Source organism: Heloderma suspectum, chromosome 1 (genome assembly GCF_057233095.1).
Source record: "Heloderma suspectum isolate Gila_16-S chromosome 1, 16-S_ref, whole genome shotgun sequence".
In the NCBI taxonomy this organism is placed as follows: Eukaryota; Metazoa; Chordata; class Lepidosauria; order Squamata; family Helodermatidae; genus Heloderma; species Heloderma suspectum.
The window spans coordinates 185,110,106-185,124,861 of NC_139458.1; the positions used below are offsets into that span (position 1 = coordinate 185,110,106).

General features: G+C 44.5%; 1 protein-coding gene across 3 annotated transcripts in view; it reads left to right on the forward strand.

Moving 5' to 3' along the window:
• NOSTRIN (nitric oxide synthase trafficking) overlaps nt 1–14,756 on the forward strand; it is a 55,365-nt gene that overhangs the window by 22,720 nt on the left and 17,889 nt on the right. For 2 of the 3 annotated variants that reach the window (XM_084812183.1, XM_084812167.1), the window contains 6 exons: nt 903–986; nt 1,905–1,967; nt 2,175–2,256; nt 3,673–3,735; nt 6,213–6,311; nt 11,714–11,839. In XM_084812183.1, the coding sequence (XP_084668309.1) occupies nt 943–986; nt 1,905–1,967; nt 2,175–2,256; nt 3,673–3,735; nt 6,213–6,311; nt 11,714–11,839 (477 nt within the window). In that variant the 5' untranslated portion in view covers nt 903–942. Of the gene's footprint in view, nt 1–522; nt 571–902; nt 987–1,904; nt 1,968–2,174; nt 2,257–3,672; nt 3,736–6,212; nt 6,312–11,713; nt 11,840–14,756 lie in introns of those variants that run through there. The other variant, XM_084812175.1, reaches the window with a different exon arrangement.

The following is a 14,756-nucleotide window of genomic DNA, read 5'->3' on the forward strand; positions in this document are numbered from 1 at the left end:
AAAAAATGGGGCATAAGCCTCAGAACCAGCACACACACCCCTCCCCCTTCCTGGCTTTGTTGACAACAGGCTGCATCACATTGTCCACAGGCATCCAAAGGAAAGGCGTTTAGATGGGCACCAATGATGCAGGCATGGGAGGGGGGCATCTGGATCAGGCCTATAGCAGGGTGGGAGAAGGGTTAAAGCCCCCCTGCACACGCTACGGTTCCGATTAAGATTGGGGCCCCTGTGTCTACTCTAGAGTAAAAATGAGGGGAAATGTAGCTGCTAGCTACTGCTTTGAAGTAACTCTGGTTTGGCTCTCACAGTATGGCTCATGCTCAGAGCCACAGTTTCTCGTCATCTGGACTTGTTTTGGTTACAGGTCCTGTTCTGCAGCCATCTCCAGTGTGGTATACATTGCTCTCTCCAGCTCTCTGTGCATGCTATGTTATGGCTTTGGTCATGTGAACCCAATTTATTGGGGATGTTGCATGCTGGATCTGACCTCTATGGTTTTGTTAACCCCTTCTTAATAGAAGAATCTGGAATGTGTGGAAAGAAGCATAATTTGACCCAAGATTTATTGTTACGTTTTAAGCTTTCATATTGTTATGTTTTAAGTTTTTAAGCTTTCATATTGTTATATTTTAAGCTTTCATATTTTATATTGTTTAATGCTGCGCTTTGCGGTTTTAATTTTTGTGAACTGCCCAGAGAACTTCGGCTATTGGGCGGTATAGAAATGAAATAAATCAGGTTTAGACTAGGCCTTGATCTCTTTTCTTGTGTAGGAGCGAGACACCCCACCCCACCCCACCCTTTTCTTTCTTTTTCCTTCCTGGGTCATCTTTCCAAAGTAAGCAAAGCTTAAGAGAAATGAGTGAGTGTGTAGTGATGTCTGGTCACTTTCTTCACAGGGCTAATTTGGAGATAACGTATGGCAAAGGGCTAGAGAAAATGGCCAACAAGCTTACCAAAGTTCTGGACAAAATGAAGGTCAAGTAAGTGACATCACTTCTTCTAAATTGTTTATTAAATTCCACCTTATTGGGATTTGTCTTTTAAAAAAAATGTTTCAACTCTTTTAACTTGGTGTTTTATTCTTTGACCTTGTTGTTCACTGCTCTGAAATCTTCTGATGTGGAGCGGTATATAAATATTGTAAATAAATATAAATAAATAATAAATAGCCCCTGTGGCGTTCCAGAGCTGCATGCATACACGGAGCAGCAGATGGAGCTCTAAAAGCAAACACGGTTCCTTCCTCTTCTATCTCTGATAGGGGGAAGCTCTTGCTGAGAGGAAAGTCTGCCTTGCTGGACGGTATTCCGACCTAGTTGCATGCATGGAGGGGCCTCTGAAGCACAGAGACAGCCGCCTCATTTTGTACAATAGCAAGGAATGCTCTGGGTCAAGTCAAGTTTAGAGTCACAACTAACCTAAGCCCCACTGGTTTCAATGGTTCTCCTCTAAGCATGACTAAGTCTGGATCCACCCCGCTGTATGGGCCATGGAATGGGGATGGGATCCCCCAATATCTAAGAGAACTGGGTGACTCTTGCTTGTGTAGAGCTTCATCTGTGCCCAAGAGCCTAGCAGAGATTTGCCTCGCTGCTATTACCTTTCCCCCAATTATTAGCAAACATTTCAAGTCCGCTTCCTGGTTTTTAAGACACATGCCGTCAGTTCTATGATGCAAGGAACACATCTGTGATTCTTCTTGCAAAACAATGGTTGTAGAACTAATCTGGTTCTCAGTTAGTTGCACAAGCCTACATCTTATGAAAATATTAATGCAGAACTGGTAAAACTTCCATAGTGGCCAGTTTCTGAGCAGACGTAATGTTTTCATCATACATTTAAAAGCTTATGCTTACATGTCCTTTTCGTCGTTGTTGATCTTTTTGTTCCCTCTTCAGTTATATTTGCAGTGCCTGGCTTTGCGTTTCTGAGGGGATGAAATCTGCATCAGGTTTGCACAGGTAAGTACATTCGGGTCCATTCTTCAAAGTCTGCTGAGGGCTGGAAGCGTTTTAAAACCTGTACAATAAACACTTCAGTTTTATGGCTTGCTCTGGGATTGCATGGAGAATATTTATAACTATTTCCTCTGTGGTTGTCTGGCAAATAATTTCTGAGACGGCAAATCTTCATACAGCAGGTGTATATGTTTTATGTTCTGTGCCCAGGCAACTTGGCAAAGCCATTCAGATGGAAGCGATAAGCCCAACGAATCGCGTCCTGGAGGAACACGAGAAAAGGAAAAGAGCAGTGAGTTCAAATAACCCTCTTTTTCTGATAATCTAGTGTAGGCTTCTTCAACCTGGCGACCTCCAGATGTGTTGGACTGGAACTTCTATCATCCCCAGTCAGCAAGAGTAGGATGGGAGTTGTAATCGGGTTAGGAAGGCTGATCTAGTGCAATATTTTGATGGCAGGTTTTGTGCATACTATGATGTTTGTTAAGAACTCCAGAACATACAACAAATGCCACTCCTGATTACATAATAGTCAAGTGTTTCTCATTGAAAAAAACATATCCTACATTTGAGCCCCGTCTGCTCTCCAACTTTGAACATTTTGAAAAGATAAAGCTGCATGAGCAAAAGGGACTCTTTTCTACAGGCAACACTAGATAGCAGAACATCCTTAGAAACACATGGATGGTCTTTCAGCATGAGGTACACTACAGAGCTTTGCTTGGTCATCCTTAGTTTAGAGTCACTTATATCTAGAGATGTATGAGAATTTAATTTTGTTCACAAATCATGTGAACATGTTCCATTCGCAATCCCGAACGTGAGCAAGAGCACTTTAAAAATATGATTCCAAATTCCTGAATTTGCGATTATAGTTTCTTTTAAAAACACACTTTTTAAAGTGCAAAAATAACACAAAAAGCGGGTGGTGGTAGGTGACTGGCTTCTCCTTTTGGGATTTCTTGACAGTGGGCTTGTCTCTTTGTTATGGTGTTGGATTTGCATCTTCAAAATCTGCTCCAGAGAGCTGGGAAAACCTCTGGAGCAGATTTTTGAGTGATGCGGAGAGCCGCAGTAGGGAGGAAAGAGGGAAAAAACCCCAAGAGGGGAGGTCCACTAGCGTGACGTTGAATTTAAGCCAGTGTACTTTTGTGGCAAACCTGCAGCGATAGAAACACAACTGCCTAGCACATTATGGGGCAAAGAGTGTAATACAATCTTTAATGCCTTGGATTTGTTTGTTGCGTATTGTGAACTAAAGAACATATGTAAAAAATAATAATTAATGGACTTTTTCATTAAAACCAGACTTCTTCGATGGATTCCAGCATAATTCAAAAACTGTCTTTCTTAAGTAAGACTGCAATTTTGCTCCATTAATGTTAAGGGTAGCTTGCTCTTGATAGAGTAGGAACAGGATTGCCACATAAATCTTTGAGGATCTGGTTTTGTAAGTGAAGTGGGCTCTCTCACCTTTGATGCGATTTCATTTTTTACCTGGCTGTCTTTTTTTGAAAATATATTTAAAACATTTAGACCCCACCTTCTCTTGAAAAGTCCAACAGGGCTAAATTAACTGAGGCCACATGTACCCAGAAGCAATTTGACCCACGTAGTATTGATCAGAGACTTTTGTTACTAGAAAACAGAACCTGACAATGGAATTATGATTTGCTTTTCAAATGTGGTGGTGTTTGTCTTCCATAAGCTAGATAATACCGTTGAGAAGGCAGCTGAAATGGTTATCAGCAACTGGCGTCAACAAATAAAGGCAAGTTCCTGTCTTGTGTTAGTGCAAAGTGCATGGGCATAATCTACCCCAGCCTTCCCCAACCTGGTGCCCTCCAGATGCATTGGACTACAATCCCCATCATCCATTAGCCATGCCATCATCCCGGTTGAAGCCTAACACATCTAGAGGGTGCCAGGTTGAGGGAATGCTGATCTTTCGAAAGTAAAGCCTGCCAAGTCTCATTGATTGCAGTTATGTGAATGTGACTCAGAACAGAAGTGCTTAACGAGAACTAGAAGTGCCCTGTGATTTCAAATAAAAGGTATTGGCTGGCCGGGGTATAATGCTATATATGTATATGTGTGTATTATTATTAGTGTTATTGTTATTATTATTATTAACATTTCTATACTGCCCCATAGCCAAAGCTCTCTGGGTAGTTTACGGAAATTAATATATGGAGTTCGGACCTTTTTCCTATTGGACCAACAAGGCTGCCTACATTTTTTTTTAGCACAAGGCCACTTCCTATGTTCCTGTGAACTGAAAAGGTATTGGGAACCAAATATTTAGCTTTCAGGCATATGGAACTATGTATATGGGCTTCTCCACATATTGCTATTGAGATGGGATACCCATGGAAGTTTGTGGGTCCTTTACATGACGTTGTCAATCTCCAGAGCGTCTCCCGTGCTAAATGACCTTTATCCCATTTTTTAAAAGATCAGAGATAATGGGCAATCAAATGAGTTCCCTGTGAAAAAGATGTAATCCCACAATAAGAGGAGCTACACCACAGTGCCATCTAGTGGCTGTATAATGAAACATATAGAACAATGCAGATAAAAGGGAGAAGGGGGGAAGGGAAACACGTGTAAAGGAAGCCTGTCGTGATCATGCATTTAAAACGGAAGCAGAAAGCCCTGGTAAAGTTGCAAGATTTTAGCCTGGTGTAGAAGTGTTCACAGTTTCAATTCCAGCTTAGCTGTACTAGACCAGTACAGTCTAGTACTGAGGTCTGAGGTCATTCTATGATTACCTCCTAGGGATTTTAATATATTAAGCAGTACAGAAATATTTTAACAAGCAAATCAATACAATCAGGGGCATCGTTAGGGAGAGGCCTACCTGGGCACAGGTCCCGGGTCTTTTTTGAGCTGTGCCCTGGATCTTTTGAGCTGTCCTAATTGCCATTTTTTTTTCATTTTCCCATTGACTTGCATTGGAAAACAAAAATGTCCATAACCTTTCTGGTTTGTATGATAAATACATGGAATTTGGAGGCTTGGTAGCCCCCATGGAGCTGATAGAATATGCCCTATTTTAGGCAGTCAGGTTCAGGGGCTTTTGTGCTAGCCACAGGTAAAATTTGCTATTTTCAAGAAAATCTGTCAAAGCAAAGAGCTATAATTTTTTCATGCTGCCACATATGTGCATTGAATTTGGGAACCTGGCAGCCCTTGTAGAGATGACTGAGCCTGCCAAATTTCAGACAGTTAGGTGTAGTGGCATTTGTGCTAGCCACAGGTAAAATTTGCTTTTTCCAAGAAAATATGTCAAAAGTCCAACTACAAATTGGCCAGAGCGGAAGTGGGATGTTTTCCAAAATGCTGAATCGGGGTCTGAGTTGAAGTGGGGTGGGGGGTCAGTGCACACTTCTTATGTATGTAGGTAATCTATACACACTCGCAAACACACTGCATGCACGCACACCACACACACACACACACACACACACATATTAGATATGCGCTTAGACTGCAAATTTGTGTTAGGGGCCTGTGCCCCGGATCTTTTAAGAACCTAGCAATGCTCCTGAATACAATTACAAATATAAAAATCCCATTGCTTTTTGGTATTACTGACTACACAAAAATTCTAGCCGAAGTGGTCCTTTGATGAGCCTCTGGAGCTTCTATGCTCTGTCTGAATGTCATTGGAGGGCTTTATCAATACCATCGAGGAGCTTGTAAGCACAAGGCTTACTGAATATGTTCAGGGGTGTCTAATAAGCTGGGATGCATAATATATTTTTTTAAGACTTACACTCAGTGGAGGCCAGTGGCTCTGATTTTGGTGGGGCTGTGCATTCATTCTGGGTTTCAGTCAGAACCACCCAGAACTCTACAGGAGCTATCCAGGGTGCTGAACCTAGTTTGGGGATAAGGTTCAGCAGCCTGGATAGCTCCTTTAGAGTTCTGGATGGTTCTGAATGGAGCCCAGAATGGATTTACAGCCCCACCGAAATCAGAGCCACCACCCTCCACTGCTTACACTTACACATTTTGTACCATGTGCCACACTTATCAATCCAAGATAGTGAGCTGTTCCCCACTGTGACTGTCAAAATTATTCTGACTTCTTCCATTAACAAACGATGACTGCAGGCCAGGAAAATAATCAAGACATGGACTAATAAATTGTCTGAGAGATCACTGCTGTAACTCAGCTGGAAAATGTTGTCTATTTCTCCCACAAACACACATGCCTGTTGATTTCTGTGTATTTGGTTTTAGGCTAAGAAGAAACTAAAGGAACTTACTAAGGATCATGAAGCCCTTTTCCGTGATACAGAAAGCTCCCAGCCATTGGCTTCCCCAAAGACCAAAAAAAAGGTAACTATTCAGACAAGTGTGTGCCTCCGAAAGGAGAAGGATGGCTTTACCTGAGGGGTGGGCAATACAGTGCCCATGGGTACCAACGGGCCTTGGACGCCTTCTTTAGCACCTGCCCAGGTGCCCAAGCCAACCCAATTTTAATATCTTCAAAACCTTTTAAAAAATGGGATTCCTCCCAAGCAAAGTGAAGGCCTCCAGCTACAGCCACCCACTGCATGTGCATGCATGGCTGGTAATCCAAGGTGAAATGTCGGGGTGGGCAGAAGGGGATGAGTTGGCTGGCAGAGAGGGAGGGCAGAGACAAAGAGTTTGCCTTTGGTTAAATAGGCTTCTGTTGGAGTTGTTTTGTGTGTTGGAACTCCGAACCCAGCTCAAAAGTCTTTTGGGCAGGTTATCTGTCCTTGGTAACTAGCCACACCTCCAAATGGCAGCCATTTTGTGGTGGTGTGCAGAACAGTTTCTCAAATTACTAAAGGTGCCACAGGCTGAATTTGCCTGCTTGTGGTTTACCCCTACCACTTTACCTTCCTGAGGATTGGATGTGGAAGAATTTCTCACTTTCCAGGTTGGGAATTCCCATAACTCCTTGGGCCAGCAGCATTAGGACATACAGTGGAGTACAATTCTCTGTAGCAGGGGTGGGGAATCTTTCTTTCTTTCTTTTCCAGTGAGGGACACATACTGGAGGTTGATGGGGCTGATGCCAGCAACCTGTGGCAGGGCCAGAACCAAAAGTGGACAGGTTTTCTCTTTCTGCCACCCCACCCCATCCTTCTCTCTCTCTCTCTCTCTCTCTCTCTCTCTCTCTTTCTCTCTCTCTCCTCCCCCCCCCCCCCGACAGTGGTCTGCTAGTTTAGGGACAGGTTGTTCTTATCAGAAGAGCTTTTACAGTTAGACTGAGGGCCACAGGTTGCCCACTCCTGCTCTGAAATATCTTCTAATGCAGATGGCTTTAAAAGGGCACCATACAAATCACGGATGACAGGTCTGTCAAGGGCTACTAGCCATGATTGCTATGTACAGCCTTCAGGTTCAGGGGCATTATGCCTCCGCTGAATACCATCTGTTAAGAGTGAAAGCAGGAAGAAGCTTTTTCCCAGGTGTTGCCTATGGGCTTCTCTGGGGCATCTCGTTTGTCACTGTGGGAAACAGTATATTGGACTAGGCAGATCTTTAGTCTGATCCAGAAAGCCTCTTCTTATGTTAATCCTGGGGTCTCCAATCTGATGCCCATAGGCACCAGTGCACCCACAGACACCTCCCTTGGTGCCCACCAAGGTCTCTTTCTCCTCCCTATTTTTTATTTTAGAAGTTCTGGGCTTGGGCAGTTGCAAAGTGAAGCACCTGGCTTGCAGCCACCTGCCATCTTCATTTCCCTTTCCCAGAATGCCCCCAGACCCAACCAGAGGCTGTGAAATGAGTGTTTTGTGACTGAGTGCACCCAACATGGCAGCCATTTGGGGAATGGACAGGCCCCCCTCCCCATGGAACTACTATTTTTGATAGCACCCATTACATTTTTTTCAAATATTAAATGTACCCACCAGCCAAAAAGGGTTAGGGATCTGTGTTAATCTCATAGAACGACAGGCATCAATCTACTAGCTATCTTTGGCGGGGTGGGGCCTCGTTCAGCACTGTGCAGCCTACAATAGTGATTTTCTTTCCCACTCACAATTTTCTGCAATCATGTAAAGTGTGTTGTTGTTCAGTCGTTAAGTCGTGTCTGACTCTTCGTGACCCCATGGACCATAGCACGCCAGACCTTCCTGTCCTCCACTCTCTCCCAGAGTGTGCTCAAGTTCATATTTGTCCAACTACCACTGTATTATACCTGCCTATGCCAGCCAATGAATGCAGTTAAAATGTTGCCTTGTGCTCCTGTCACTGCCCAACATTTGCCACCCTCCTTGATTGCGCTGTTCAGTCTAAAAACAAATGGACCTAAGTGTAAACCTCGTCTTATTGTTGCTTCCTTAATAACAGCTTACCACTTCCTTGTTGTTGTTGTTGTTCAGTCGTTCAGTCATGTCCGACTCTTCGTGACCCCATGGACCATAGCACGCCAGGCCTTCCTGTCCTCCGCTCTCTCCCGGAGCGTGCTCAAGTTCATATTCATTGCATTGGTGAGACTATCTAGCCATCTCATCCTCTGCCGTCCCCTTCTCCTTTTGCCTTCAATCCTTCCCAGCATCAGGGTCTTTTCCAGTGACTTTTCTCTTCGCATTAGGTGGCCAAAATATTGGAGCTTCAGCTTCAGTATCTGTCCTTCCAATGAGCACTCAGGGTTGATTTCCTTTAGGACTGACTGATTTGACCTCCTTGCAGTCCAGGGGACTCGTAAGTCTTCTCCAGCACCACAGTTCGAAGGCAACAATTCTTCGGCGCTCAGCCTTCCTTATAGTCCAGCTCTCACAGCCATACGTTGCTACTGGGAAAACCATAGCTTTGATTAGACGGACCTTTGTTGGCAAGGTGATGTCTCTGCTTCTTACTACGCTGTCTAGGTTTGCCATAGCTTTCCTCCCAAGGAGCAAACGTCTTTTAATTTCATGGCTACAGTCACCGTCTGCGGTGATCTTGGAGCCCAAGAAAATAAAATCTGTCACAGCTTCCATTTCTTCCCCTTCTATATGCCAGGAAGTGATGAGCCCAGATGCCATGATCTTAGTTTTTTTAATGTTGAGTTTCAGACCAGCTTTTGCACTCTCCACTTTCATCCTCAACAAGAGGCTCTTTAGATCCTCTTCACTTTCTGCCATTAGGGTGGTATCGTCTGCATATCTGAGGTTGTTGATAATTCTCCTGGCAATCTTAATTCCGACCTGTGATTCATCCAACCCGGCATTTCTCATGATGTACTCTGCATATAAATTAAATAAGCAGGGCAACAATATACATCCTTGTCGTACTCCTTTCCCAATTTTGAACCAATCGGTTGTTCCATGTCCGGTTCTTACTGTTGCTTCTTGACCCTCGTACAGGTTTCTCAGGAGACAGGTAAGGTGGTCTGGTACTCCCATCTCTTTAAGAATTTGCCACAGTTTGTGGTGATCCACACAATCAAAGGCTTTAGTGTAGTCAAAGAAGCAGAAATAGACATTTTTCTGGAATTCTCTTGCTTTCTCCATGATCCAACGAATGTTGGCAAGTTGATCTCTAGTTCCTCTGCCTCTTCGAAACCCAGCTTGTACTTCCGGTAGTTCTCAGTTCACATGCTGCTGAAGCCTAGCTTGTAGGATTTTGAGCATCACCTTGCTGGCATATGAAATGAGTGCAATTGTACGGTAGTTTGAACACCCTTTGGCATTGCCCTTCTTTGGAATTGGAATGTAAACTCTCCTTTTCCAGTCTTGTGCCACTGTTGAGTGTTCCAAATTTGTTGGCATATTGAGTGCAGCACTTTAACAGCATCATCTTTTAGGATTTTAAATAGCTCAGCTGGAATACTGTCATCTCCTCTAGCTTTGTTGTTAGGAATGCTTCCTAAGGCCCACTTGATTTCACTCTCGAGGATGTCCGGCTCAAGTTCAGTGACCGCACTATCATGGTTATCAGGGATGTTAAGAACTTTCCTGTATAGTTCTTCTGTGTATTCTTTCCACCTCTTCTTAACCTCATCTGCTTCTGTTAGGTCGCTGCCTTCTTTGTCCTTTATCATGCCCATCTTTGCACAAAAGTTCCCGTGAGACCTCCAATTTTCTTGAAGAGATCTCTAGTCTTTCCCATTCTGTCGTTTTCCTCGATTTCTTTGCATTGTTCATTTAAGAAGGCCTTCTTGTCTCTCCTTGCTATTCTCTAGAACTCTGCATTCAGTTGGATATATCTTCCCCTTTCTCCCTTGCTTTTCGCTTCCCTTCTTTCCTCAGCTACTTGTAAAGCCTCATCAGACAGCCACTTGGCTTTCTTGCATTTCTTTTTCTTTGGGATGGATTTCGTTGCTGCCTCCTGAACAATGTTACGGACCTCCGTCCATAGTTCCTCAGGCACTCTGTCTATCAGGTCTAATCCCTGAAATCTATTCCTCACCTCCACTGTATATTCATAAGGGATATGATTTAGGTCATACCTGAATGGTTTAGTGGTTTTCCCTACATTCTTCAGTTTAAGCCGAAATGTGCAAGAAGCAGCTCATGATCTGAGCCACAGTCAGCTCCAGGTCTTGTTTTTACTGACTGTATAGAGCTTCTCCATCTTTGGCTGCAAAGTACATAATCAATCTGATTTCGATATTGACCATCTGGTGATGTCCATGTGTAGAGTCGCCTCTTGTGCTGTTGGAGAAGAGTGTTTGCTATAATCAGCGTGTTCACTTGGCAAAACTCTATTAGCCTTTGTCCTGCTTCATTTTGTACACCAAGGCCATGCTTGCCTGTTATCCTGGTGATTTCTTGACTTCCTACTTTAGCATTCCAATCCCCTATGATGAAGAGGACATCTTTTTTTGGTGTTAATTCTAGAAGGTGTTGTAGGTCTTCATAGAACCGATCAACCTCAGCTTCTTTGGCCTCAGTGGTTGGGGCATAGACTTGAATTACTGTGTTGTTGAATGGTTTGCCTTGGATTCGTACTGAGATCATTCTATCGTTTTTGAGATTGTACCCCAGTACTGCTTTTCCCACCCTTTTGTTGACTATGAGTGCTACTCCCATTTCTTCTAAGGGATTCTTGCCCAGAGTAGTAGATATGATGGTCACCTGAATTAAATTCGCCCATGCTTGTCCATTTTAGTTCACTGATTCCTAGGATGTCGATGTTCAGTCTTGCCATCTCATGTTTGACCACCTCCAGCTTACCTTGATTCCTTGATCTTACATTCCAGGTTCCTAAACAATATTGTTCTTTACAGCATCGGATTTTCTTTTCACCACCAGACACATCCACAGCTGAGTGTCCTTTCGGGTTTGGCCCAGCCGCTTCACTCTTTCTGGCGCTACTTGGAAATTCCCTCTGCTCTTCCCCAGTAGTATATTGGACACCTTCCGACCTGAGGGGCTCATCTTCCAGCGTCATCTCTTTTAGCCTTGTGATATGTTCCATGGGGTTTTCTTGGCAGGAATACTGGAGTGACTTGCCATTTCCTTCTCCAGTGGACCACATTTTGTCAGAACTCTCCGCCATGACCTGTCCGTCTTGGGTGGCCCTGCACGGCATAGCTTATGGCTTCACTGAGTTACGCAAGCCCCTTCTCCACAACAAGGCAGTGATCCATGAAGGGGCATGTAAAGTGTAGTGAGCTATAAAGAGGTTGGCCTTGCCTCTCCTGACCTCATGTGGGCATAAATAAGTGGTTATTTTGTACCTGCTAACATGGCTATATGAGAACAAGGTCTCTGGAGAAGTCAATTATCTCCCTTTAAAAACAAAACAACAATCTTGCATTTATATTTATATTTTAGCTGCTCAGAAACCTGGAAAAATCTGCAACAAAACTGGCAAAGGACGATGAAGATTATTATAAGAAGAATTTAGCCGCCTGTGAAATGAGGTTAAAATTGGAAACCACCTTAAAAAATTGCCACCAGGCAAGTCATTTGAGGTTCTTTTCTTGTGTTGCTGTGGTATATGTTCATTCCAATACTTTCTCCAGCATATAAACAACCACATTCTGCCCTCCTATCCATGTTTTATTTTGATTTGCAAGTCAATGAGGACAGTGAAGTACCTACTGATTTACAGCTGTGTGTTCAAGATGAAAAATCAAGGCCTGAAAAATTACTTTGAAAAAAACATACCCTACTATTTTGTTTAAGATATAAAAATTAAAGGGAAGGCCCATAGCTCAGTATTAATGCACATGCTCTGCAGGCAGCTACCCACAGGTTCAGTTCCCAGCATGCTCAGCCAAGGCTGGCTCCAGGTTTGGCGGACCCTTTGGCAAGACACCCTCAATGGACCACCTTGCTCCATGAATCTACCTTCTCGCCGCCATCATCCCCAGCTGCTCCTCCTCCCCTTTCTCATCATTGCTGCCACTTGCTCGCTTGATAGGCAGACAGCCTGCGTAAGTTGACAGTGGCATCTATTGCTAGGGATGGTGCGGGCGCTCGATTCCATCTGGGAATCCGGCAGAACCCTCCCTGCCCACACCCCCGAGCCCCGCTCGCCGAGCCCCTGCCCACGCTCACCCCCTGCCCATGATTGGCGAGTGGCCCGCACTTACCCCGGTGGGCTCGTCAAACTCTGTGATCGCATTTTTTGAAAAATAGAATGCCGATACCAAAAATGCGCATATTTGCGCATGCTCAAAAATGTGCATTTTTGCGAAAATGTGCATTTTTGCTCATATGCAAATATACACATTTGCAAAAATGTGCATTCTCATGCATGCACAAATACTTGCATTTTTGCTTTCGCCATTTTGTTACTCAAAAAATGATGACCGCGGAGCTCGCCGGGGCAGCTGGGGTAAGTGCGGGCTGCTTGCCAAGCATGGGAGGGGCTCGAGCGCGGTCCAGGGACTGGCGAGCGGGGACAGGGGCTGGGCGGATGCCCAGAGAACCCGGACGGGGGTGAGTTTGCACATCCCTACCTATTGCTGCTCCTTCTCATCACCACTGTTGCCTAGGCCAGAGCGAGAGGCAGGTAAACAAGCAGGTTGCAGTGGTGAAGATGAGCAGCAAGTCCAGGAGGGCCCTTCTGAGGTGTGGGCCCTTTGCAGGTGCCCAACCATGCCTACCTTTGACACTGACCCTGTCTTCAACTAAAAGGAGCTAGAGCCACTACCAGTTAGAGTAGAGAAACCTGGGCAAAATGGACCAGTGGTCTGAGCCATACTGAAGCTAAGTCAACTCGATATGTTCATTCCATGCACTTGTGACCAATCTAGCACAGCAAACTATCCCACAGAATAAACTGACCTTCCCACAACATACACCGGACGTCTTATACATTCATTTCATTCATTCATTTATTTCTATACCGCCCAATAGCTGAAGCTCTCTGGGTGGTTCACAAAGGGAAGATCTTCTCTTGGCACCATCAGGTCATTTAATCTCACCTTGAAATATCACCGTGATCCTACGCTAGGAGATCTCTGGGCTATCTGACCTCGCAAAATACTGGAAAGGCGGCTCACATGGTTTTGGCTCCTTGCAAGTGAGCCGCCCAGGCCCACTTGGCCCAGGAGCTGGACTAGCCGTCTCTACTCTAGCATTAACATTGTCATGAGCAGGGAATGTGGACTCTGCAGTAGACAAGAGGCTTTGTGTGTGTTGCAGCCACTGGGTTCTTCAGAGAGTCTCCATGGAGGGATGTACCAAGAGGCAGTGGTGGGGACAGAGGAGATAAGAAATGGGTTCGATTTCCTGATCTGCCCCACCTGATCACCCAGCATGAATTATGGATATGGCCCCCTTTTAGCTTCATGATGTTAGAATCAGCTATAGCATTCTTCAGAGCAGCTTCTGTCACTCTGGATAAAATCCAACACAAGTCCTACTTAAGGGAGATCCATTAAAGGGAGTGGGACTTAAATTAGTTATGACTAATAATTAATTAGGTAAGATCCGAGGTAAGATCCATTTATGCCAATGGATCTTACCTCGGATTTTACCCTCTGTTTATCATCTTGCTCTTCTCAAGGACTGCTACATGATCGGCTTCGTGAGAGCCTTTCCAAAACCACCCTATATGCCACTCACCTTCTCTTCCTTGCTGTCTAATGCATCCTGCCGTCACTGTTCTTATTTGTATCCTGCTTTTTCAGTGCTTGCTTTACACCCAGTTCTGGTTTATTTATTCACACAACTCTCCTGCAAAATGAGCAAATCGCCAAGTCTCAGCCTAAATTAAGGGCCACCTGGGAAACTTTGTGGCTGAGCAAGGCTTTGAACATGAGTCCTCAACCAACTTTTGATCTAAGGCACAACAGAGGGCTTCATTATTCAAATGCTCCTCCTTGGCATCTTCGTCTCCTTCATTCCGGTCTTGTCAGATAGATTGGAAGCCTTCCTGAAGGGTCTGGGTTAGTCCTGTGTACAGCACCATGTACATCTTTGGTGTCGAGTGCAATGCAGAGTAGTGTTTTATATTATATTATATTATATTATATTATATTATTTATTTCTATACCGCCCAATAGCCGAAGCTCTCTGGGCGGTTTGTGTTTTGCCGACACAAACCCAGCCAATGTAAACAGCTTGCAAATGAGAGAATTAATTTCTAAAACACAATCGCTATGAACTATATTGCCTTGTTTGCTGAAGGGAGTGAAGAACACAGACATCAAGAAGGGCAATATCGCAGCCCAGCTTCAAAGGCACGTGTCCTCGCATCCTGCTCGTGGGCTCCCCTGAGGCATAGGGGAAGGGTGGTAGCTTTGCACCCAGGAGGTCTCACGCTGAATTGCTGGCATCTCCTGATAGGGCTGAGAAAACCTGGGGAGCTGCTGCCAGTCAGCATCAAAATATCGGGCTACATAGAGCAACAGTGTGACTCAGT